Source organism: Schistocerca americana, chromosome X (assembly GCF_021461395.2).
Source record: "Schistocerca americana isolate TAMUIC-IGC-003095 chromosome X, iqSchAmer2.1, whole genome shotgun sequence".
Classification (NCBI taxonomy): Eukaryota; Metazoa; Arthropoda; class Insecta; order Orthoptera; family Acrididae; genus Schistocerca; species Schistocerca americana.
In genome coordinates, this window is record NC_060130.1 from 204,937,235 (window position 1) to 204,961,992 (window position 24,758).

The 24,758-nt window shown below is 37.3% G+C and overlaps 1 protein-coding gene across 1 annotated transcript in view; it reads right to left on the bottom strand.

The window, feature by feature from the left end:
* LOC124555920 (Down syndrome cell adhesion molecule-like protein Dscam2) overlaps positions 1-24,758 on the bottom strand; it is a 397,942-nt gene that overhangs the window by 96,618 nt on the left and 276,566 nt on the right. Inside the window, exons 16-17 of the mRNA XM_047129975.1 lie at positions 16,804-16,959; positions 4,604-4,900 (exon numbers count right to left, since the gene is read on the bottom strand). Coding sequence (XP_046985931.1) covers positions 4,604-4,900; positions 16,804-16,959 — 453 coding nt within the window. The remainder of the gene's footprint in view (positions 1-4,603; positions 4,901-16,803; positions 16,960-24,758) is intronic.

Consider the following 24,758-nt stretch of genomic DNA (forward strand, 5'->3'; position numbering starts at 1 on the left):
GGCTTGCACAAACACCCTGAGTTTGCAGTGCTTGCAACATAAGATTGTGTCTTACACGAGATGATGGCTGTTTTCAGAAGTTTAAAATTAAAACAAAACACTTTTTTAATACCTTACACAGTTTACTTTATCACCCTTGTGGTCAACTGTTAGAATTACAGATCAGTGATTTGCAGGCCTTGGGTTAAGTTCTGCTGCACACTATGGAATTTTTCTGTGGGTGATGTGTCTACACTGGTGTCCACTCAGCCTTGCAGGGAAAATGAGAGGCTGCTTGAATAAATGTGTTACGAAATTGCCATGTGAGCTTCAAACTTGGCATTAAATCAAAATGTTGACTCAGGCAGATAGCTACCTGACTTTTTATTTAGTTTTGCAGTTTGCTTTGAATGTATTTGCCTAATAAAGTATTTTCCTTAACCACCTAAAAAAGAAACTTACTTACACAGTGATACATGATGACTGCTAATCAATTCATATTGATAATAGTGGGATTTATTTCTAGATTATTTTTATATATAAAAAGAAAAGCAGATACTTTGAAATGTCCTCTTCTCCCCTTCTTACATTACTCAGCTACTTTTTTGTCATACTTCAAACAAAGTATTTATGTTATTTTATGAAGGACACTATCAGTGATCTAAATATCTGAAATATTAGTTCTTACCAACTAAAAAGTACAAAACATTAAAAATATAAATAATTTAGTTTCTGGAACAGTCACAAATTCCACACTTGAAGGGAACGAAAGACAATACTTGATGCATGCAATACATAATTAATTATATCCACCACTTTGCTACTATTTATTTGAGCTCTAATGTTTTAGTTCCAGATACTGCAGCTGGGCTGGTTATCTCATTTAAATATGTCTGACTTCTATGTGTCACAAAGAGCATGGGAAAAATGCAAGAATCCCAAATCAAGGTAACAGAAATACAATTTCAACTGACAGCAACAATAGAGCTTAACAGATAACAGTTCAGTTCACAGAAACTCTTATGGACAACTAGTAAAAGATGCTTTACACTGTAAACACTGTTAAAGTACAAATAATTGTTATCAGATTTTTATGTGACGTATTTCTCTATAGCACATAATTGTGAATATCATAATCATAAATAATTAGGCAATTACATATGACTATGACAGTCACAGAAACAAAAATTAATGAAAAATAGGCTGATCAAGCAGTGTCTTCTACATGATTTCATGTTGCATTTGCTGATGTAATTAAAGGGAAAAATGCTGCAGTGGCCAACAATGAAAATGTTTTGGGCTTAAAAATAGCTGAGTCTTATGTATCTCCACCTGCTGAAGTCATTAATAACCATTAAAATGACCAATTAGCTCTCATTTTGGCAATAAACTAACAAATAAATGTTAGTAGTTTACATTTTCTGTTTGGATAAAATTTTATTTTTGAAAGTGGAACATCAATCAACTGACAAAACACAATGTTCTTCAGCTGTTTGTAGATTACAAACATACATATTGTTGCTGTGAGTGTAAGTTTAATATTGTTTGTGTTGTAATTAGTGCAGAATTTTTGGTGTTTTGAGTCTTTTAAGGTGTAAACTTACTGCCAATTGGCATTATTTTGGTGTGAGGCTGGGGAACCAATGTAAGTTATGGACTCCACATATATGTTACAACTATTGTTCTGTTATATTACAAGAACAGGTGAAAAATAAAAAGCAATTTATGGCTTGCCTAAAAGATAAAAAATGATTTATGGCTTTTGCTGTGGGTGCTCAATAAATCAAATCAAATCAAATCAAACCAGCAGTTTGGTGAGAGCCTACAAGCCATATAGATGACTGCTATTCCTGCTCGACTCCTACAATCTGGAAAGATTTATAGGATGAATCAATAAATCAATAAAATATAAAGGCAGGATTGCCAATGCAAAAAGAAGAACAGTTGACTACCCGAATATTCCACTGCTATTTGACCTATTCCACATTCAGTTCCTACTCCACCTGCAGACTTTGAGGTGGAAATAGAAATCAGAACTCTTGGAACTCAAGGAGCTTTATGCATTCCCCTGAGGAAAAGGATAATAAACCACACTGATTGTGTCAATCAGAATTGAGTAACCTCATTTGAGACCTTGCTTTGTCAAAGGAGAAAGCAGAGCTTTTAGGGTCTCAAATTACATACAACACCAAAGGAATGTGCTTCCTTATTTTGAGAAGGAAAACAATCTTGTTGTTTGCTGTGATATTAATGATCTGATGAAATCTTTGAATTTGATCCAAGATCACTTGGAACTGAAGCTATTCATACACTCTGCAACTGTATTCCTTCTGCTCCTGTTGGCACTGCAGTTCACATGAAGGGGACATATGCACACATGGAGGCCCTCCTCGACTCAATCAAATATGCTGAACACAAATGGAAAATATGTTGTAATCTAAAAGTCATCGCTGTTCTCTTAGGAATGCAACTAGGTTACACTAAGTACTGCTGCTTTTTATACATGTGGGATAGTAGGGATAGAAAATCACATTATATTCAATCTCACTGGCCTGCAAGAAATCTTAACCATAATGAGATAAATGCCATCGCTGTCCCTCTTGTGGACCCAACAGATGTTATTCTTCAATCCCTACATAAAAAGCTGGGGTTGATGTAAAATTTTGTCAGTGCAATGAACCAAGAAGCACAGGCCTTTATGTATTTTAAGAGGCAAATCTCCTACATTACGTAATGCAAAGGTTAACGTATTTTTGTTGGTCCACGATTTCATCAAATTGTAAAGGATCCAGCATTTGAGCGAGTTTTCGGGGGGAAGGAAAAAGGGAGCTTGGGAGGCCTTCAAGGGAGCCTTTCATGGATTTTTAGGCAGCAAAAGAGATAATATCTATTATCAGTTGGTGGCAGTATTCCTGCAAAAATGCCATCAACTTGTATACAACATGTCCCCTAAGGTGCATTTTCTTCACACCCACCTAGACATTTTCCCTACTTCTTGTGGAGCTGTCAGTAAGAATGCTGGGAAAGGTTCCATCAGGACATTCTTTAATAGAACAGGGACATCATTACCATTGGAATGAAGCCATACTTGTAGATTATTGCTGGTCTCTGATTAAAGATGATCCAGAACTAACTAACAAGAGGAGAGCCATAACACAATGAGCTCATGAAGCCACCACATGATTCTTGCACATCCAACCATCTGCCAGGGATTCTTCCATCGATTTAGAACTCCAGGTATGTCATGTTCATTAAAAAGAATTCAACTGAACTCTCAATATTGTTGACACATTTAATTAAAATTTATTGTTTTCACTTAATCTGCTAAAATAAATTATTCCCACATATTGTGAATCACAGAAACTAGAGCTAATAAAATTTCATTTACGTTTTTAATTAGTAAGATCTGACTTATGAACTGAAGGAAATATTCAAAAATATTTATTTTGTTGGCCAGTGCTATCATCAGATTTCAATCAAAAAATCATTTGTACATTTCTTTTAAATAAATTAACTGTATACACAAGAAATATTTCATCAGGTACCGTTTTATAATCAACAGTTCATTGAGGACAACAGCATGTAAACAGAAAATGGAGCCCTAGATAACTGAAAATCAAATAATGCATTTCGAAGTCTGTGAAAGACTATATCCTAAATGATATTCACCATACAGCGGAGATGCTGAGTTGCAGATAGGCACAACAAAAATGCTCTCACAATTAAAGCTTTTGGCCATTAAGACCTTTGTCAACATTAGACACTTACGCAAATGCAACTCACACACACAACTGCAGTCTCAGGCAGCTGAAACCACAAACCACAATATTGTTACTTTTCATCCTGGATTTTCCATTGTTTGATATATCCTAAATGAGAAATTTGACTGCTAGCAAAAAAACTGAGTTTCTGTATAATATTATTTTGTCACTTTAAAATTTCAACCTATTGATTAAAAATATTTTCAGAACACAGTCAAGGTATCACTTCTGTTTATTGTTATAGATTAAATTACTATTTTTTCATTTGGAAAAACAGTATATTAATGGAAAATGACTCCCACGCATTGCATTTAAAAGAATCACCAAGAGAAAAAATATTGCAATATGATCATTATATACTGAAGAATGGAAACTTCAGGTCGGAATATCAACAATATAAAGAAAACACAGATTGCTGCTTACCATAAACATGGCACATTAAGTTGAAGAGAGGCACAAAGAAAGCCAAGCTAACTGCATTCTAGTCTGAGCTTCCAGAGATGATGGTCATTTGTGTCTGAGATGTGCTTGCTTGTGTGAATGAATATGTGTGTGTTTCCTTTTCTGATGAAGGTTGTGGCTGAAGTTGATGTGTAGTGCCTTTTTGTTGAGTCTGTCTGCAACTTAATATGTTATCTTCATGGTATGTAGCAATATATCTTTTCCATATATTGTTAATCATTACATACTGCTATTCCAAAAATTAATATTCCTCATTATAAAAATTTTGATATCTTACTTTTGGCACACATGTTGCCTTGTTTAACTGACAGAGAAAATCTAATATGATTAGTGCTCATACTGAACTAAAAATCATTAAATAATTATGTGTACATAATTTTTTTACGCATCTTATGCATTACCTCTGGAAGAAATGGTTGCATATACTACTCGTGTGCTCTGGCCCTCTCCAACTTTTGTAAAAGCTGTAACCCAAAATTCATATTCTTCCTCTTTTCTCAAATCATGCAGTTCATAGTGTGTATGAGCAGGAGAAAGCCGTCGCTTTGATGAGTCCTTTTCACGTCCTCCTTCAAGAATTCTTGAGTATAATGTATAGCTAACAAGATGTCCATTTGGATGCACAGGCTTCATCCAGCTTACCACAAGAGATGTTGGGGAACTTGACAATACCTTAATATTCGCAGGTGATCCTGGAACTAAAGAATAAATCAATTAATTAATAAAAACGGGTGTTTAAGTATCCCATTTGTTGCTAAATTTCAGCAGTCCTGTTAAAGGGGTGAAATTGCTATAAATGACAACATAAAAAGGCGTAGATTTGGTTAAACATTGGGGCTGAAGTAGAAGTTTTATAAAAGTGTATGAAGACAAATGATGAACACCAATTAACAATGCATTTTGGAAACTACAATTGTTAGGATACAGCTACCAGAGTCTCTGTTTTACTAAGGGAAAGAGAAAGCAGATGAGATAAGCAGTAGAAAATTGACAAAAACAGAAAAAGGTATTCAGAACTGCAGGCAAACACAGAAATAGTGAATGAAATATTTGGCCACAACATGTCAGCAGCTTAGCTTGTAAGGTTAACATTTCAAATTTTACATCATATGTACCATTTCACATCTACATGTATTCCATCTATTTTCCAATGCAAAGGCCTTTATTATATTGCTTAGATTTGTCACCTGTAAAACTTCACTGTGCTTTGGCACAATACAAAACTGATTAATAATATACTGATGTGGGATCAAACAAAATGACATGCTTCCACAAAGCAGTGCATAACATTAAATTATATACAGCAATAAGAACACAAATGCATCACATGTAAATGCACACAGACTAACAACAACATTTTTTTCAAAGAATTTTCCTATAGTCAGGGATTACTCTTGACCAAGCCTGTCCAGAACATCCTCAGTGAGGTTCTCTGTGTGATTCAATGATTAATTCATCTAACTGAGCATGAAAATAAGATGAATACAGTTCACCATGATTTCTACACAACATTATTGGCTGGTGGGCTAGATCACCTATCTCCAGTGTGTAAACTATTTTTACTGCTCATTTAAGACCAATTCCGATGCTATGACATGGCATGCATTCATTTGCAATTATGCCTGTTTATTAATGAAACATAGGATGTCCGTGTTAAACATATGATAATACAAAATGTAATAAATCGAGCCATAATTGAGATTTTTATTGGTGGTTTGCTTCTCCATGTATGGTAACTCAAAATGTTTTCTGTGTTTATTTGTTCCTTTTCCTGTTAGTGAATATGTGGTGTGGGTTGCTAAAGGACATTCTTCTTTTTGGAACCTACACTTAATGCAACAATGTATGTAGACATGCTGGAGATGTATGCTGTGTCAAAACTTTCTCAAGATGTGATCTTTCAGCAAGGTGGCACACTATGCCATTTTGTGAACAATTTGAGGGATTTCTTGAATCATAAATTCCCAGAGTGCATGATTGTGAGAGGTAGTCCATTGATTATATGGCTTACTAGAAGCCCAGACATAATGCCACTTGATTTTATTCTGTGGAAGCTTATCAAGAATCAAATGTACCAGACACCAGTTCGGGATGTACCTGAACTGCACCACTGCATTCATGCTGCTATCACAAATGTTACACCTGCTAAGCAGCAAAACACTTGTAGAGAAGTGGAATGCAGTTTAGATGTCTGTTGTGCAACTAATGGTGTGAACATTGAGCTATAGCAGGTGTTTAAAAAAACATTTTGAGTTAGCACACTTGTAGACACATACTGTCAATAAATATCTCAATTACTTATTACATTTTGTATTATTATGTTTTTAACCTTGGCACCCTACAAAATAAACCTAAGCAACAATTTCTCTTTTCAAATATTTCTGAAGGAGAAGTAAGAAACTTTATTTTTATTTCTTAAAGTATATATTAAGCAGCACACACAATGGACTGGAATTTTCAGTAACCATAGTGCTCACAACAGGTCATTCTATTGCAACAGTAGTGGGCTGGTCTGTTGATTAGTTCAGTTGTATGAGTCTGGCCAACCATGCTGTGGTGAGATAGGTCAGTTCATCACAGACAGGTTAATAAGTTGAACCAACTGCAGTGTATGACTAATTTACATGTTAAATGCCACACAATTCGTACACTGTATGGCTGAAATTAATTAACGAGGGTCTCTTACATTCTATACTATTACAATGCATTAAAAATAAAATAAAATAATTAAAAGAAAAATACAATACCTTAAAACACTGATAACTTGGATGCCATTGCACAGTGCTACTAGTCTCTGTACTGAAGGCTTCCAGAGGCTCCCACATGGGGGACAAAAAATGTATAATACAGGAAGTGTCTGTGATGAGCCAGTGACAATGAGAAGGTTGCCCCAGCACTCCAGCATGCAATGCACTGTTGTGTATGAAGTCTTCAGTAAATGATGTTCCAGTAAGCATGATATGATTTTTCCTCTGTACATTTTGTATTTTACTCTTGGATTATCAATTTGACCTATGACTATTTGGCTTCTATATTTGGTAGCCGCTTGGTTCTCAAGTCACTTTGTGAATATTTCAATAGAAACTATTGCTTGTGTTTGAAGTCTGTTCCCTGCAGCTCCCAAACGCACTTGTGCTTTTAAAATCTGGTTTTTAAGAAGAATAACAGAAAAGAAGAAGATTGCAATCTTTGTAGTTTTTGTTATAGTAGTTGCTATTATTGAAAAGCAAAATCTGTGTAATTTTGAAATTCAACATTAAATTACTAGATTTATACAAATGGAATTTCTGAAAGATTAATTACCTACAAGTAAAATGGCCTTCACATCTGACTTGCACACTAGACTCAATGATCCACATGAACATACCAGCAGCTTTTACTTCACATGCAGTATTCATTTACATCTACATACATTCTCTGCAAGCAACCATATGGTGTAAGATGGAGGGTACCATGTGCTACTACCAGTACTTTCCTTTCCTATTCCACTTGCAAATGGAGTTAGGGAAAAAATGGCTATCTATGTGTCTCCATATGAACTCTAATTTGTTTTCTCTTGTCTTTGTGGTCCTTACACAAAATATGCATTGCCACAGTGGAATCATTCTGCAGTTAGCTGCAAATGGCTGTTCTCCAAACACCCTCAAGAATGTTTCATGAAAAGAATATTGTCCTCTCCAGCGATTTCTAATTTGAGTTCACAAAGAACCTTCATAACACCCACTTGTTGATCAGACCTACTGGTAACAAATCTAGCAGCACATTTCTGAATTACTTTCATTTATTTATTTAGCATATGGCAGTATAAACTGAAGTGCATCTTACATACATGAATTGCATAATTTTACAAAATAAATAGAACTAAATGACTAAATCTACAAATTAATATCCAAACTTTCTTTCCAGGATAAGCTTGTCTGCTACATTCTGCACACATGCTTGTACAAATCTTGTTAATTGTTTTCCAAGCACATCATGGTAACTCCATGCCAACTGGTCTTGTGCCAGGTCTAATGAGGGTCTGATATTCATCATGGGCAATATTTATCAATGTTTCTGAGCACTTCCTGCTCATGCTGAAATCCACTGCTTGTAGTGGTCCTGCAATGTGATATGTGACTGGCTGGATTTTAATCGCCTCAGGTTAGGTGCAGGTATGTTAGAGTGGATTGGGAGCTGAAGAATTTTAGTTAATTTTTCATATTCCTTGAGAAGGGCATTATGTCTTTGAAGATCTGGTGGCACATTGTGGCTTAGAGTTGGTAACCAGTGAAGAGGGGTAGATCCAATGCAACCTGTTATTGTCCTCATTGCTGGATTAGCTGAGTATCGATTTTTCTCACGTGTGAACTATCAAGCCACACTGGAGCACAGTATTCAGCAGCAGAGTAGATGAGGCCTAAGGAAGAACACTGTTGTGTTGTAGCTCTTGCACGCAATGAGGAACCACTCACCATCTATATGGTGTTATTGTAAGATCTCAACTTTCTATGTGTTTCTTCCACAACAAGGTTCTCTCAAGAGTTACTCCTAGGTATTTTGAGAAGTCTTGGTGGTGGAAGACTTGATTATTAAAGGTGACATGTAGCTTTGCCTTGGCCTTTTTGTTGTTAAGATGAAAGCAGCTAGCTTCAGTCTTCACTGGTTTTGCTGCCTTTCTTTTTTTTTATTTATTTATTGTTCCGTGGGACCAAATTAAGGAGAAGTCGCCACGGTCATGGAACAAGTCAATATATGAAATTATAACACGATAGTAGAAACAGATAAAATGAAATATAAGAAACATATTCAGGGGGCAAGTCGTAAGTTTAAATAAAGAAAATCAACAATGTAACACTGAAATTTGCTTAATTTTTTAGCTCTTCCAGGAGCTCCTCGACAGAATAGAAGGAGTGAGCCATGAGGAAACTCTTCAGTTTGGACTTAAAAGAGTTTGAGCTACTGCTTAGATTTTTGAGTTCTTGTGGTAGCTTATTGAAAATGGATGCAGCAGAATACTGCACTCCTTTCTGCACAAGAGTCAAGGAAGTGCATTCCACATGCAGATTTGATTTCTGCCTAGTATTAACTGAGTGAAAGCTGCTAACTCCTGGGAATAAGCTAATATTGCTAAAAACAAATGACATTAAAGAAAATATATACTGTCAGGGCAATGTCAGAATTCCCAGACTATTGAATAGGGGTCAACAAGAGGTCCTCGAACTTACACCACATATAGCTCTAACAGCCCGTTTTTGAGCCAAAAATACCCTTTTTGAATCAGAAGAACTACCCCAAAAGATAATACCATACGACATAAGCATATGAAAATATGCGAAGTAGACTACTCTTCGTGTTGAACTGTGACTTATTTCAGATACTGTTCTAATGGTAAATAAAGCAGCATTTAGTTTCTGAACAAAATCGTGAACATGGGCTTTCCACGACAGCTTACTATCCATCTGAATGCCTAGGAACTTGAACTGTTCCGTCTCGTTTATAATATGCCCATTCTGTCTGATCAAAATATCGGTTCTTGTTGAATTGTGAGTTAGAAACTGTAAAAACTGAGTCTTACTGTGATTTAGCATCAAATTATATTCCACAAGCCACGAACTTATTTCATGAACTACATTATTTGATACTGTTTCAATATTACACACAAGATCCTTAACTACCAAGCTGGTGTCATCAGCAAACAGAAATATTTTTGAATCACCTGTAATACTAGAAGGCATATCATTTATATAAATAAAAAACAGCAGTGGTCCCAGCACCGACCCTTGGGGAATACCCCACTTAACAGTGCCCCATTGGGACTGAACATCACTACCACTCTCAATATTGTGGAGAATTACCTTCTGCTTTCTGTTTTAATCCATCCAAAACCTCACAGAGAAAAGAGAATATAGCATTTTCAGTTGTTAGACCATTTCTAAAACCAAACTGTACATTCGACAGCAAATTATGTGAATTTAAATGCTCCGGTTACATTGTATATACAACCTTCTCGATAACTTTAACAAACACCGATGGCATATAAATAGGTCTAAAATTATCAACATTATCCCTGTCTCCCTTTTTATAAAATGGCTTCACTACCGAGTACTTTAATTGGTCAGGAAACTGACCACTCCTAAAGGAAAAGTTTCAGACATGGCTAAATACTGGGATAACATACATAGAACAATACTTCAGTATTCTGCTAGATACCCCATCATATCCATGAGAGTTCTTGGTCTTTGGTGATTTAATTATTAACTCAATCTCCCTCTTGTCAGTATCATGGAGGAGCGCATTCAAGTAACAGTCTCGGAACACTTTTTTCTAAGAACGCTATATGATTCCCTGTTGGGACTAGGTTTCTATTTAGTTCGCCTGCTATATTCAGAAAGTGATTATTAAATACTGTACATATATGCAACTTATCAGTAACACAGACATTCCCACTACGCAGTGATTCTATATCCTCGACCTGTCTCTGCAGACCAGCCACTTCCTTTATGACTGACCATATGGTTTTCATTTTAGCCTGAGACTTAGCTATTCTATTTGCATACCACATACTTTTTGCCTTCCTAATAACATTTTTAAGCACCTTACAATATTGTTTGTAATGGGCTGCTGCATTTAGATTTTGACTGTTTCTAACGTTTTGATATAATTGCCACTTTGTTCTACAGGATATTCTTCTCCCTCTAGTCAGCCATCCAGGCTGCCTGTTTGTGCTAGTACCCTGTTTTGAACGTTCTAATGGAAAGGAACGTTCAAAGACATGAGAAAATTCTTGAGAAAAGCATTATATTTATCGTCTACTGTATCAGCACTATAAACATCTTGCCACTCTTGTTCCTTGATAAGGTTTACAAAGGTCTCTACAGCGGCTGGATCAGCTTTCCTAAACAGTTGATAACTACATTTAACGTGTCGCAGCACAAAAATCTTTCAGAGTTAAAATTTGTGCTTCATGATCTGTAAGGCCATTCACCTTTTATTAACAGAATTCCCTTCTAGTAATGAGGAATGAACAAAAATGTTGTCTATGGTTGTTTTACTGTTCCCTTGCACTCTCGTTGGAAAGAATACAGTTTGCATAAGATTATATGAATTAAGAAGGTCTACCAGCATCCTTTTCCTTGCACAATCACTTATACAATTAATATTGAAGTCACCACATATAACTAACTTTTTGTATTTCCTATAAAGTGAACCAAGAACCTCCTCTAGCTTTAGCAAAAATGTTGTGAAATCGGAGTCTGGGGATCTATAAATAACAACAATTAGAAGTTTAGCTCCACTAAATTTAACCACACCTGCACAACATTCAAACACCTTTTCAGTGCAGTACTTTGAAACATCAATTGACTCAAATGGGATGCTGTTTTTCACATACATGGCAACTCCCCCACACAGCAAAGAGCTCCTAGAAAAGCTGCTAGCCAACCTGTATCCTGGTAAAGGAAGCCTCTGAATTATCTCCTTATTTAAGAAGTGTTCAGATATACCAGTAATTTCAGAGTCAACATCTATAAGCAGTTCACTAACTTTATCTCTAATACCTTGTATATTTTGATGAAATATACTAATTCCCTCATTACTCGGATACCTAAGCTTTGTCAAAAGCGGTTCCTTTGTTAGAGAGACTTCCCTTAAGCAGGAATACTTATCAGCTGACTTCAGTCTAAAAAAGGTGCAGCTCTAACACCCACTACTGCAGGAATTTTCCCGTGAGTGATCCCACCACCCCCACCTATGCTATCACCTATAAGCTTTGCCAACCTCCTCTTCCCATACCTGTTGAGGTGCAGGCCATATCTAGTGAAACCCGTCCTGCTGATAGACTCCACCGACACCACTGAAATGTGACCCACGCTTTCCGTCATCAGCGCACCCCCAAGTCTCATGTTATTACACCTGACGGCTGTATTAAGATGAGGCCGATTGTAACGCTGAAACAGTTCCACGAAATGCACATTTGTGTTGCCAGTCTGAGTGGCTATCTTTTCCAGGTCACCATCTATGTCATACTCCCCATCCCTATCAATACTATTACCAGCCCCACCCACAATCACTACCTGATCCTCTTTAGCAAAATCCCTACATACCCCCCCCCCCCTATGTTAACAGTCACCTGAGCCAATCCTGCATTAGGCTTCACAATGCTGGTGACCTGGCCTCCACTTTTTGAACTACTCATGCACTGTACATACATCTGCAGACAGTATCTCTTCGCCAGCTACAAGACTTCTCTTTTGAGTGGCCAAAGCCAAATCATATGCATAAATGAACTTCCTTGACTCTGTTTCAGGGGGACCAGGTGTATATAAGCTGAACAGAACTGGTGCCAAACTGAACTCTGGAGGAAGACTGTTACTATGTTTCTTCTATCTGCTTAACTGATTGCAGAGGACCACTTGGAAGTATCCCTCAGATACCATGAGGTTTATGAGCCTAATTATGGTTTGGCATTGTATAACACTTGTGAGTTTGTACAGGAATCCTTGTTTCTATACTGTATCATAGACAGCTATAAGATCAACAAAAGCCACTGATGTCTTAAGTCATTGGGTGTTTAAGCTAAAAACTTGATCTATACAGCTAGTTCAATGGGAATAATTTCATGGATTTTTTGACTGATTCTATTAAGGATGAGTTTTTCTAAAAACTTGTTGCAGCAGCTCAGGAGGGTGATTGGACAATAGCTAACAGCTTTGTTCACTGGGTTACCAGGCTTCAGTATAGCAATGATTTTTGTTCTTTTAAATGCTTTTGGAATGATCTCATGAAGAAGTTCAAAAGTTGTTTCCACAACTGATGAGAAACTCTGGGTGTATCCCATCAAATCCTGGAGCTTTGCCTTTTTTCATTTCTTTGAGTGCAGCACTGATATCAGCTAAGGTCAAGTCTCCGGAGTATTCTGATTTGCTGCACAATTTCTGCTTCAGGTTGCTGGATTCTTACTTGATCATTCTTGTATGTGGTTTGTATGAGGGCAGTCTGGAGAGGTAAGCTATTCTATTTGCTATCTGGTTTGGTATTACTTCAGGATCTTTGCTGTTAGGGAGTCAACTACCTCCTAATTTTCTTCAGAGACTATGCATCTCGCTTGAGCTCTTAAAACACAGACTCTGTTTTTTGCTCCCAGCATTTTTTATGTGCTTTATAAAGATGTTTTAGTAATTTCTTAGCAGTTTTGCAGTCACTGTTGGTTAAATAGGGCTGATATAGTCCTCAACAGTAATTACTCCAGCCTGGAATGTATTCTTTACGAAATTCTCTAGGCATGTACTTTTTTCTGTTTATAGAACTGCTCCAAGGAAACTGTCATAATTTTCACTTAATAGGACAATCCATCTGGTCACTTTATCAAGTTATTTGGAGAATTTAGACCGGTCAGCTCTCTTGAAGTTCCATATTGGTCTAGAGAATGATTTAATTCCAGGTACACAAGATGTATTCACATTTGTGAATATGGACACCCATCATGTGTATAATGGAATGATGACAATGAAAATTTGTGCCAGAACGGGACTTGAAATTAGGTTTCTTGCTTACCACTAGTGGTCACCTTACCATTAGGCTATCTGAGCAGAACTCACAGCCAGATCCAAACTTTCAGTGTCATCAACCATATGTCTACAACCTGCACTAAAATATTCATTATGTATATTCCTCTACAGGGAAGACATTTTAAATGAAAGTCACTTGCCCCATATTGGTGGATAAGTATGGTATTGCAGTACCTGTGGTGTTCAGAAGTGTGATGCAAAGTTCCTCTGGAAATGTATGCCTATCTGATGGAATTTTGCATCATACTTTTGAACAACACAGGCACCACAATATCATAATTACAGGTATTTGAGTTCCTAAGTCAAGAATTACTCACCAGTGTTGGTTATTTGAGAAGCCCGCGGTGACCGTCCTTACTGCACTGAGAGGTATAGCATTGAAATCCTTCTTCCAAGCTGCAGATTTAAATGTTCCTTTGCCATTTGAGTCAAAAATTATGCTAAGGTTGTTATGTTCAGCCCAATTTACAAGGTTTTCACCTATTTCATCATTATCACTGTAGTTCCTGTAACTGTGATGACTACTGAAATTACCAATATATATACTTGGATGTGAGGAAATGAGAAGAAACCAAGATGGCCAGTTATCTTCTGGAGGCTTGTAGACATTTATTGCAGTAACATCCTCTATTTTGATTGAGATATTCTCAATATTTTGCATGACGCAGATATTGGATGTGTATTTTCAAATTTATGGCATATATAAGCAGCACAGCCATAGATCTGCTGATGCATAACTCCTAGGACTTTATAACCAGCTACACATCCTCTTGAATAATGGCTCTCTTCAGTATATATGTGTGTCTCTTGAATCACAGACAAATCCACATTGTTTTCAAGCAGTATACAAGAGAGGTGTTGAGATTTAGATTGGCTAAGACCATCAACATTAAGCTTAAAAATTTGAATATTATGACCCAGATGTCTCATCCTGAGAAGAACTATTGTGTTATATTCATATTGGGTCTCCAGGTGGAACATATCCTCATCTGGACACAATATTTCACCATCTTGAGGTGAGTAGGCCATCACACTATCTCGCTGGAACTGAAATCAAACACGGTGCAGCAGCTCTTTTATACACCAACCATGGGTCCACAGTGCATGTGCAAACACAACTGCGTACTAGCAAAAGAAACAACAGCACACCATTGGTGAAAGCTCATGGAAATGAACATTGATATCAGTTTTTGAAGATCGAAACAATGACTGACTTTTCTTAATGCCAAACAGATCAGGGTTCCAACTCTAAATTAAAGGATACCCTTATCTCTATTTATAATATTGCCAGATAGCTGGATTTCAATTACTTCTTTTACTACACAGTCCCAATACCGCGACGCAGGGGCAACCACTCGTGTCTCATCATACAATATTTTATGGCCTTCAGTAAGACAATGTTCCATCACTGCAGATTTTTCTGGCTGAAATAAATGCATGTGGTGATGATGCTCCATGCAAGTATCCCAGGCCGTATGATTTGTTTCTCCCTTGTAGACTTTCTTGCAATGGCAGGGAATCTTGTAGACCCTGGGCTTTCTCAAATCCAAATCATCCTTCACTGAGCCCAGCAGAGCTCTGGTCTTAGCTGGCGGACAGAATACACTTTTAATATAAAATTTCTTTAAAATTCTTCCTAGTTTTGAAGATGCGCTCCCCGTAAAAGAAAGGAATGCCACCAATTTGCTATGTGTACAAATTTTGCCCTAGGGGAACCTTGATGCCGAAAGCTGCCACTTGCATTGCTTGGGCCTTAAAATTGCCCTGAATGCTGTATCAACTGAGCCTTTCAACCATTTCACTCAATTTGGTACAAAGTTCTGAATTGCCAGTACTTTTACCTGATCTTAAAACATCCTAGAATCTCTTCTGTGTATTCTTGAGAAGAAAATCTATTAAAATTTTATGAGAGTGGATGGCATAGTTTTAGAAAGTTGGAAGGTCATTATAGGAAATTAGCAGACGTACATGATCTAATTCAATTTCTACAAAAATTTTACCTAGTACATAAAATTTATGTGATTTATGGAACATATTTTAATGAGTTACCAATCAGTCAGCATTAATAAAAGGATTCAGCTGCCAGAAATGTTGGCTAAATCAGAAATGCTGCAGCAAGAAAGATATCAATATCATTAATCCCAATGATAATACAACTGAAACATGGCTTTCTGCCCACTGCAGGCACTTCTATAACAACTGTGATATCCAAATAAACACTATCAGTTGCCAAAAAGCTCTCTTCTTGCCAATGTAAGCTACTGCTAATCCAAATAATTCTTTATCACTGAGCAAGACTCAAGGAAACAAATGAGCTCAAAGAAGCACAGTTGAAATATCAGAAGGCCAGCAGTAAATGATAAAAACAAAAGCTAAAATCATAGAGCAATGTACACAATAAGTAAAAATTCTATTATAAATTATTCTGTATACAGCTAAACTACTTTAAAAATATAAAATAGGTGATAAAATTAAAGGGAAAAATTAGAAAACTTTTTATATTTCAGAGTTATATTTGTGCAAATTAAATAAGAACCATTGGCACAGATTACAAAAAGCAAGAGAATGAGCCAATTTGTAGCCTTGCACAAACAGCTCATAATTCTCATGGTAATGTGACCCAGAGCTGCTACAAGCAAAATTAATTGGGATGTTTGTATTCACATAAAGTTGTGTCACAAAGCTGTAACTGTATTTGTATCTATTGTTCAGTATATGAGTGTGGTTAATTAACACTATTCTAATTTTTTAAAATTATCCTTTCCTACAATCCATACAAATGTATGAAAAACTTGAGATACTAATTACAGGAAACATCTTTTGTATGAAGAAGTTTCATACATTTAAGCATGAAGAAGACACATTATTTATATTATGGAAAGTCTTAAATCAGAAATAAATGGGAGAATAAAAGTGGATAAATTTATTTTGTTCATATCATGAAAGTACTATTCATTCTGTGTTTGATAGTAATTTGAGTCAAAATTAGTTACTTAGCCAATTATCAGGTTTCTATGTATTTTTCCTATAATTATGAAAGAGTCTTATCTTACCATCTTCTTCAGTACGGCAATAGATGGAACTGCTCTTCACACCATCACCAGCACGAGTGTAAGCCCATATTTGTAAGCTGTAATTGGCAAATTTTTGTAAGCCATGAAGTTCTGTTGCAAGTTCATTTGTTACCACAGTTTCTGCTTCAATCTGACCTGCATCAGAGAGGGAAAAAAAAAATGTAATTTACCCGACATATAGGCAGAATAAAACATTATCGTTAGAAGACACCCAGAAAAAAATTATTCCTGAAAACTGAGAAAAAATATCTAATTACTTTATTTGTTAGTAAAATTATTACTACTGATGTGTTTCTGTAGCAAAGAGGTAAAGAGGTTTAACTCCAATTTCAACAATTTCAACTTAAGACCACATTTTCAATATCCACACACAGTTTCATTTGTAGAAGAAGGGTAGCAGTTCTCCTTCAGTTCATGACCAATTCAGGTGATGTGAAATGGATAAGCACCCTTCTCATGCTACCTAAATTAGCCAAAGGCTGGAACAGAACTACTGCCCTTCTTCCACAAATGAAGCAGTGTGTAGGTATTACAAATATGGTCTTATGTCAGAACTGTGGAAATGGGACTTACACCCCTTCACATCTCAGGTACAGATTTATATTTATTTATTTAGCACCCATTTTATCACATTCATGATGTAATACTAAACAGTATAAAATACAAGGCAGCATAAAATTTTACATACAGGGTGGAGAAAAACTGTGTCATGAAATTTTAGGCCTGGACAGCTGATGCCAGTAGCAACCAAAATTACTAATGTTGTGTAGGTTGACAATGCACAATTTTTAAACTACAGAAACTTGGTGCCACTTGCTCCAATTGGCCATGGGATTGCCCTGTTGCTGTTCATCAGCTGATGGGCAGTGCTATGGTTGTCACTTCTTCAAACGAATACTATGCTGCCATGCTTACTGTATGACTAAATCACAGGTGATGTGTGTTCTGAAGCAAATCCTACGTATGAATGCCTCTGATGTGAGGTGGAGACAAACAGCAAGACCTATTCGGCATGTGTGCGTATCACATTGGGCCAGTGACAGGGCGAGGGACGTTTATATGTGTGAACCGACAACCATAACACTGCCCGTCAACTGATGAATGGCAATGGAGCAATTCCACAGCCAATCAGAGCATGTAGTTTAAAAATGGTGTGTTGTAAACCTACACAACAGCAGTAATTTTGGTTTCTACTGGCATCAGCTATCCAGGGTTAAAACTCCGTGACACAATTTTTCTCCACCCTCTATAAGTATATATACAATATAGGCACATAAAAGTAGTAATATTACATCTACACTGGTATCTTTCTTTTCACCACATCTTGATTGACTGTAATAAAATAAACAATATTCTACTTAATCAGGTATAAGACACTAGAAATTAATGTACATACATGTAGACACAAGACACAGAGCTGAAAAATTGTTAATACATCTCAACTGACTGTACTAGAGTAAGCAGTATTTCAGTTACAATATTATGAAAAGGATAGTTGCTACTCACCACACAGCAGAAACGCTGAAATGCTGAGTCACATATAGTTGCAACAAAAAGACTGTTGGAAAGTGAGCTTTCGGCCAGAGAGGCCTTTGTCAAAAAAAAAAAAAAAAAAAAAAAAAAAAAAAAACCACACACACACAACTCAACTCACACCATGCATTTGTGTGTGTGTGTGTGTGTGTGTGTGTGTGTGTGTTACTTAATTTTGACAAAGGCCTTTTTGGCTGAAAGCACACTTTCCAACAGTCTTTTTGTTGTGCCTATCTGTGAGTCAGTATCTCTGCTATATAGTAAGTAGCAACTGCACTTTTCATAATATTGTTACTTTCCATCCTGGATTTTCCATTGTTTCAGTATTCTAATTAAATATGTGTAAGAAAATAAAATTTCATGCATATATGGACACAAAAGACAGATAACTATACACATTAATTAACAGAGAGAAAAAGTTCTCTTCACCAATGACAGCAACATCATATTCAGTGACAATACATCAGAACTCTTATTAGAGAAAGCAAATGAAACCCTCAATGGTGTTTACAATTGGGCAGTATGCAATAAATTGATGTTGAACATAAAGAAAATGAACAGTGTGCACTTTAGTGTAAGGAGAGGAAGCAGCTCTATCACTTTAAGAATGGATGATAAATTTATAGATAGTGTAGCAATCACGAAGTTGCCTACATATGCTGAATTCCCAGCTATGGGATTTGTTTCTGGAGATTAAATGCACAAAATATGGACACAGTTTAAGTGCCATACAAATGACTACTGTAGGTAGCTCTCAGGCTCATTGTAAAGAGCTATTTAAAAAACTGGCCATCCTTACTGCACCAAGTAAGTACATGTACCAATTTATGATGCATAAGAGGGAAAATATTACTAAATACTTCACTAACAGTTCTATGCATAATTATGGAACAGAGCCAATTTGGAGTTACATTTACCCATGAAAAACAAACAAAAACTCCATTCAGATTTTATATCAGGGGATAAAATTGTATAATATATTGCCAAAGTAAGTGAAAAAGATTAATGAAACACATTTGTTTAGAAAGGCAGTTAAAATATTCTTTATAAGCTATGCATGTTACATAATTAAACATTACATAGAGAATTTAGATTAGTGGACAGCAATAAAAGGGGATAACTACAGCAGCTTCACACATTTCAGTACATGATTACAGTTTACTGCTTTCACATGAATCATGCATCAAGATCTATAATGCATGATAGTAATGTCTATTGGCTTAGTTTTTCAGGTGGACAGTAGCCTATAGTTGAATATGGAACCCAGAATTGAGGCAAGGGGCACAGCTGCATCTTCTCAGTCCAGGAGTCATTTGCGGAAGTGTTAGTGTGAGCAGCAGTGAAGAGTGGAATTATGTTTTACATTGCAGGTGACTGACAATAGTCCAGGGGGTCATCAATGGGTCTCCTCACTGTGTAGGCAGTGAAGAAAGAAACTATGCTTTGTACTGCAATTTATCTGGAACAATTTGTGTGTAAATAAAGGAATATTATACAACAGAGAATATTACCAAGTGAGGCAGTGCAGTTGTCAGGACATTGATCTCATATATGGAGGACAGAGCTGCTCTGTCCAGCCAAACTGATTTAGGTTTTCTGTGGTTTTCCTAGACTGATATGGCAAATATTGGGATGGTTCCTTAATCAAGGCCATGGCCAGCCATTTATCCTATCCCCGTAGGCTACCTGTTCCATCCTCTTAAAGAATGTTATGTCTGCTGTGTGCTATACTCTGGCCTATTGATTGGCACTGTATTACCTTGAGACATCCTATATCATAGTGCGATGATCCTTGGATGAATAAAGATAAATAAATAAATAAATAAACAGAAGGAGGTCTTCTGTTTTATCTAGAAATAATGTGATAGTTATAAATTGCCAGGTAGAGAGATTATGAGGCAGAACTTACACATTTGAATAGTATTCCACATATTCATTTGTGAGTAATTCCATGCAGATAATTAGGCATAATAACACTCACATACTGTTGTAACGAAATTAAACCACTTTATCAGCATAAATAAGACACCAAAAGCCAGATAACATGAACTACATAGCTTAAGAAAAAGATATAAAAATACACATTGTTTTACATTTTCAGATGCTACATTGAGCTTTGGAGGTTGTCTCCACAGAACACCCCCCTCCCTTCCTCCCCCCCCCCCCCCCTCCAATACAGAGCAGCATTGGTAGGTTAGGTGTACGCAGTAGTATCACCATTATTCCAGCAGGTACTCATGGAAAGCAGGGCCATAGCAAAAGTGGGGTGCATGGTTGGTATAACCTCAATGTGATGACGGTGCTGCATCCTCCCTTCCTACCAGGGGAGAAAAGCTGAGATGAAAATCACTAGGTAGTTTATTGAAAGTAGATGTGAGACCCTCTTGTGCAACAGCTAGTCCATTGTCTCTCTCTTAGCTCTGGAGCACCTGTGCTGGCTTCAGCCACTGAACGAAAACTGTTGAGGGATTGCCATTTAATAATATTGTGAAGGGTGATCATCATGATGTAGTATTTTATGAGTCCCAGAGTATGTCTGTTGTATGGCTGCCTGGATAGTGTCATCATGCAGCATTATGTGCCCACAGTTCTTCAATGCCTTGTGGACAAATACTTTCTGCATGCCATGCGCCTGAGGAGGGACGTACAGACATGTGCAACACATTGTTTCCCCCTTGTTGCTAATACTGGTAACTCACTGTCAGCCAGAAAGAGAGACTGAAACAGAAAGTCCATGAACAGAAACAAGCATTCACTGTACAAAATTTTTGCTGGTGATGACTGCAAATCGTCTTTGTAGGCAATACAGATGCACAGAAATACTCATGGAAGGACTTCTGTCCACTGTATGATTTGGCACATAAGAGCAGCCTTAAGATTGTGATACTAATGTTTGATGAGGCTGTTACTTTGAAGGTGGTATCCAGTGCTTCAAAACTGTTGGACACCACACGATTTGCATAACTCCATGAACAGGGGGGCTCAAACTATTCTCCCTGGTCAGTGGTTACTGATGTGAGGTACCTGAAACATGTGATCCACATCTACAGGAAGGCAAGAACAGTCATTTCAGCTGTCACATCCACAAGTGGCGCTGTTTCCACCCAATATGTCACTTTCTATGACTGATAGTGTGTAGTGGAAACTGTTTGATTCTGGCAGTGGTCCCACTAGATCCTGGTGGATGTTCTGGAGTCTTCCTTTAGGAATTTGTACTTTCTGCGTTGTGGGACAGCATGCAATCTGATCTTGCTGCACTGCCAATTGGTAGTACCATAGAGCCTAATAGATGTTTCATTTACCATCCAGAGCTGTAGAAGGGAACCCCAGGTATAAGACAGAGCAGCTGTCCCAGGATTGTTCTTATTTCAGAGCCTGAGTTGATGAGAAACTATTGATTTATATTTATGTAAAAATGTATAATCAGTCACCATCCTCGAAAAACTGAGGCAAACTGGATTTGCTCACATGCTCAAGATGTAGGTGTTCTTGCATCTTATTGTGACCCATGACACCTACCAGAGGTCATGATTGCTGTTTGGGTATCAGCATGGTGTAGTGTACTTGTAAGCCGCTGCTGTAAAATGTGCAAGAAATTGATACCAGTGAGCCATCTGCCATCTTTGGTTGGAAACCTGTGTGACACCAGCCAGAAGCTGGTCTGCCTAGCACAGCTCCAGATGCATTCATCTCATTTTACCTGACGGTTGCTCTGAGAGGTCACAAAAGGTGTGACATTGGTGTTTTGTACTGTATATGGGCAGGAGCAGGGGATGGAGTGCCGAGCACTTAGTGTGGTGTATCATCAAGCACTGCTAAGGCCCTGTGGGTAACAGGTAGTGTCGCAGTCACAAGGGTCACATCTATTCACATGCTGGCTGGGACAAGATTCCCACTATGCTGAACGTGGGCCAGAGTGCCAGTGGGCCAGGGCAGAAACTTGCCGGTGTCATTCACCCATTGGTATGTGGCAAGCTTTGTGAATTCCAGCTGCTGGTGGGTAGAGTGTCTTACAATGTGATACAAAAGAGATTGTCTCTTCTCCTAGGAAGTGCTGGTCAATGCTTTTCAAGGCAAAGGTGTTGGAAAGTGGCATTCACTATTAGTTACACAGCTGGTTCCACTGTAAGCATACTGTGAATTGTTAGACGCTATGGGGTGGCAAGATGCTACAAAAGCATGTGTTTTTAAAAGGGTTTGCAAAGGGATATTGTCTCTTCAAATGTTCCAGATGGTTGCACGCTTTTTCAGCCCAAGAGTGGGAAGCTGCCACTGTGTATTTGTTACCTGTATTGTTGTGTATTTGTTAAGCCCCCGGAAGGGATTGTCACCAGGGGTTCAATCTGTCTTGTACCACTTTCAGAAGATCCACTGTATATATTGTTGTCTTTGGTTGAGATTGACCACCATCATAAGATTAAAAAATGTTGGCGGAAACAGCATTAGACTGATTGTTCCTCTTTTGCTTTTTCAATCAATTATCATATCAAATCACACATGAATGGCAGTGTCTATAGGAGAAATGTGGAAAACATTTATTTACTCGATCCTATGGCACAAGTAAGAAACGGTAATGGAATAATTCAAATTAATAGATTAGGCCTAGGAAATACATTGTGTCTGGTGTCATTAAAATCTGTATTTAAATATTTATAATATAACTTTTGTTTGATTACAGTTGTTAATGTTGGTCAATTGGTTCACAGTTGCACACATTTGTGTATTATTGCATGCATGGTACTATGATGAAATTACATGGTGGGAGACACACAGAAGCAGTCTGCCAATAGCAGATATTCTGAAATGTGTGGCAGGTTATCAAAAGTTATAAGCTGGGCATTGATGCTGACAGGATTAGGGGTCTTCAGTTGGGGGCTGTAGCGAGATCTAGATGTTGCTGTTTCAGATTATTAGTGGACTTCAGTCTGGGACTTGAGAGAGTCCAGACAGCTTTTCATGTCTATTTCCATACAAGTGAACTGGGAATTCTAGTCAGCGACTCAAGAGTTTGAATATATTTGTTTGTAAAAAGCTGTGTTTCTCAACTGTGTTAACTCTGAACTTTGCTTTTACAAGAGTATATTGTCATTATGATGATTTCCATGTGGATGAACAGTTAGCCCTTTGAGCATTCACTGTGTTTATCTCAGCTCAGAATACTTATGCAAGTGGCATTATATCCATGCCATAAAGTTGTGTTGTAAAGTGTCGTCAGACTAATAAACCATTACAGCAGTTTTTTTCCAAACTATGAGCAAGACTTACAAGTTTGTCTGGTAATTGGCTGCTGCTGAGGTAACAGAGATAATCAGTGCCACTGATAACCTATTGTTATTAAGTAAACAAGAGCAATTTACACAAGTTTTTTGTGTCACCTATTTTTATTGGTGAAATCCAACTCCAGGTACTTTAATTTAATTATAACACAGATAGTAGGTCTACTTGTACATTACAAACTCAAGATCATCATGAAGGTAACTGTTTTGCAGTGGTGTGTGTTTGGCCTCTAGAATAAATCTGATGATCCCAATTTTACATAAAATGCAATCAGACATTTAAGTTCCCCTCCAAGAAAGAAGTGTGGTTCTTGACAAGATGTCATAGCCTGAAAATGGGGACTCTGAACTGGGATATGGTGAAATTTTAGTAAGCAGTCCTGTGGGTAGTAGCTTGGAGAGTTGGGATGACAGTAAATGAAAGTTTAGTGAGAGACAGCAGACACTGATTAACCTCCTGAGACGCTGAAATGCTGCAGGCAAAATATCAGTTGTTTGAGACATCACATAGCTGCCTGTAGTCATCATGTCAGCACCACGAGACAATGCATCACTGCAGTCAGTGCTGCTATAAGTCCATTCTGGGTATGAGTCTGCAGCATAGGAGACATTGTGTCTTACTGACACAGTGCCCAGACCTCTTCAATGTGCGAGTCCGGAGGGTTGCATCTGTGCACATAGTAGGTGACCTCAAGAACTTCTTAACATTGCTAAGTACAGGCAGAAACTGAAAATTTTGTGTATTATGAGACTATGATTGTACTGTCAACCATGGAAGACCAGAATAAAAAACTGACAGGTGGCTGTGGACCAGAGCAGGAAGCTCGTGAGCCTGCAGGCCCTTTTGAGTGTAGAGGCTCCAATAGAGACCAATCTGTGGCAGCTGATTTCAAATAAATTGGGATAGTCAGATTCACAATTTGAAGTTAAGTTTGGGGAAATTGTAATAAAAATTGAAAATACTGAAGGCAATATGAACACAAAATTCGATGGATTGGAACTTAGATTTGCAAAGGTTGAAAAGAAGTTTTCTGACTGGTTCGTGATAGTCTAAGGGATTTGGGGGAGGATATGAAGGAGAACAGGTTGTAGTGTGACAACAACTGAAGAAGAGAAGTCAAATTT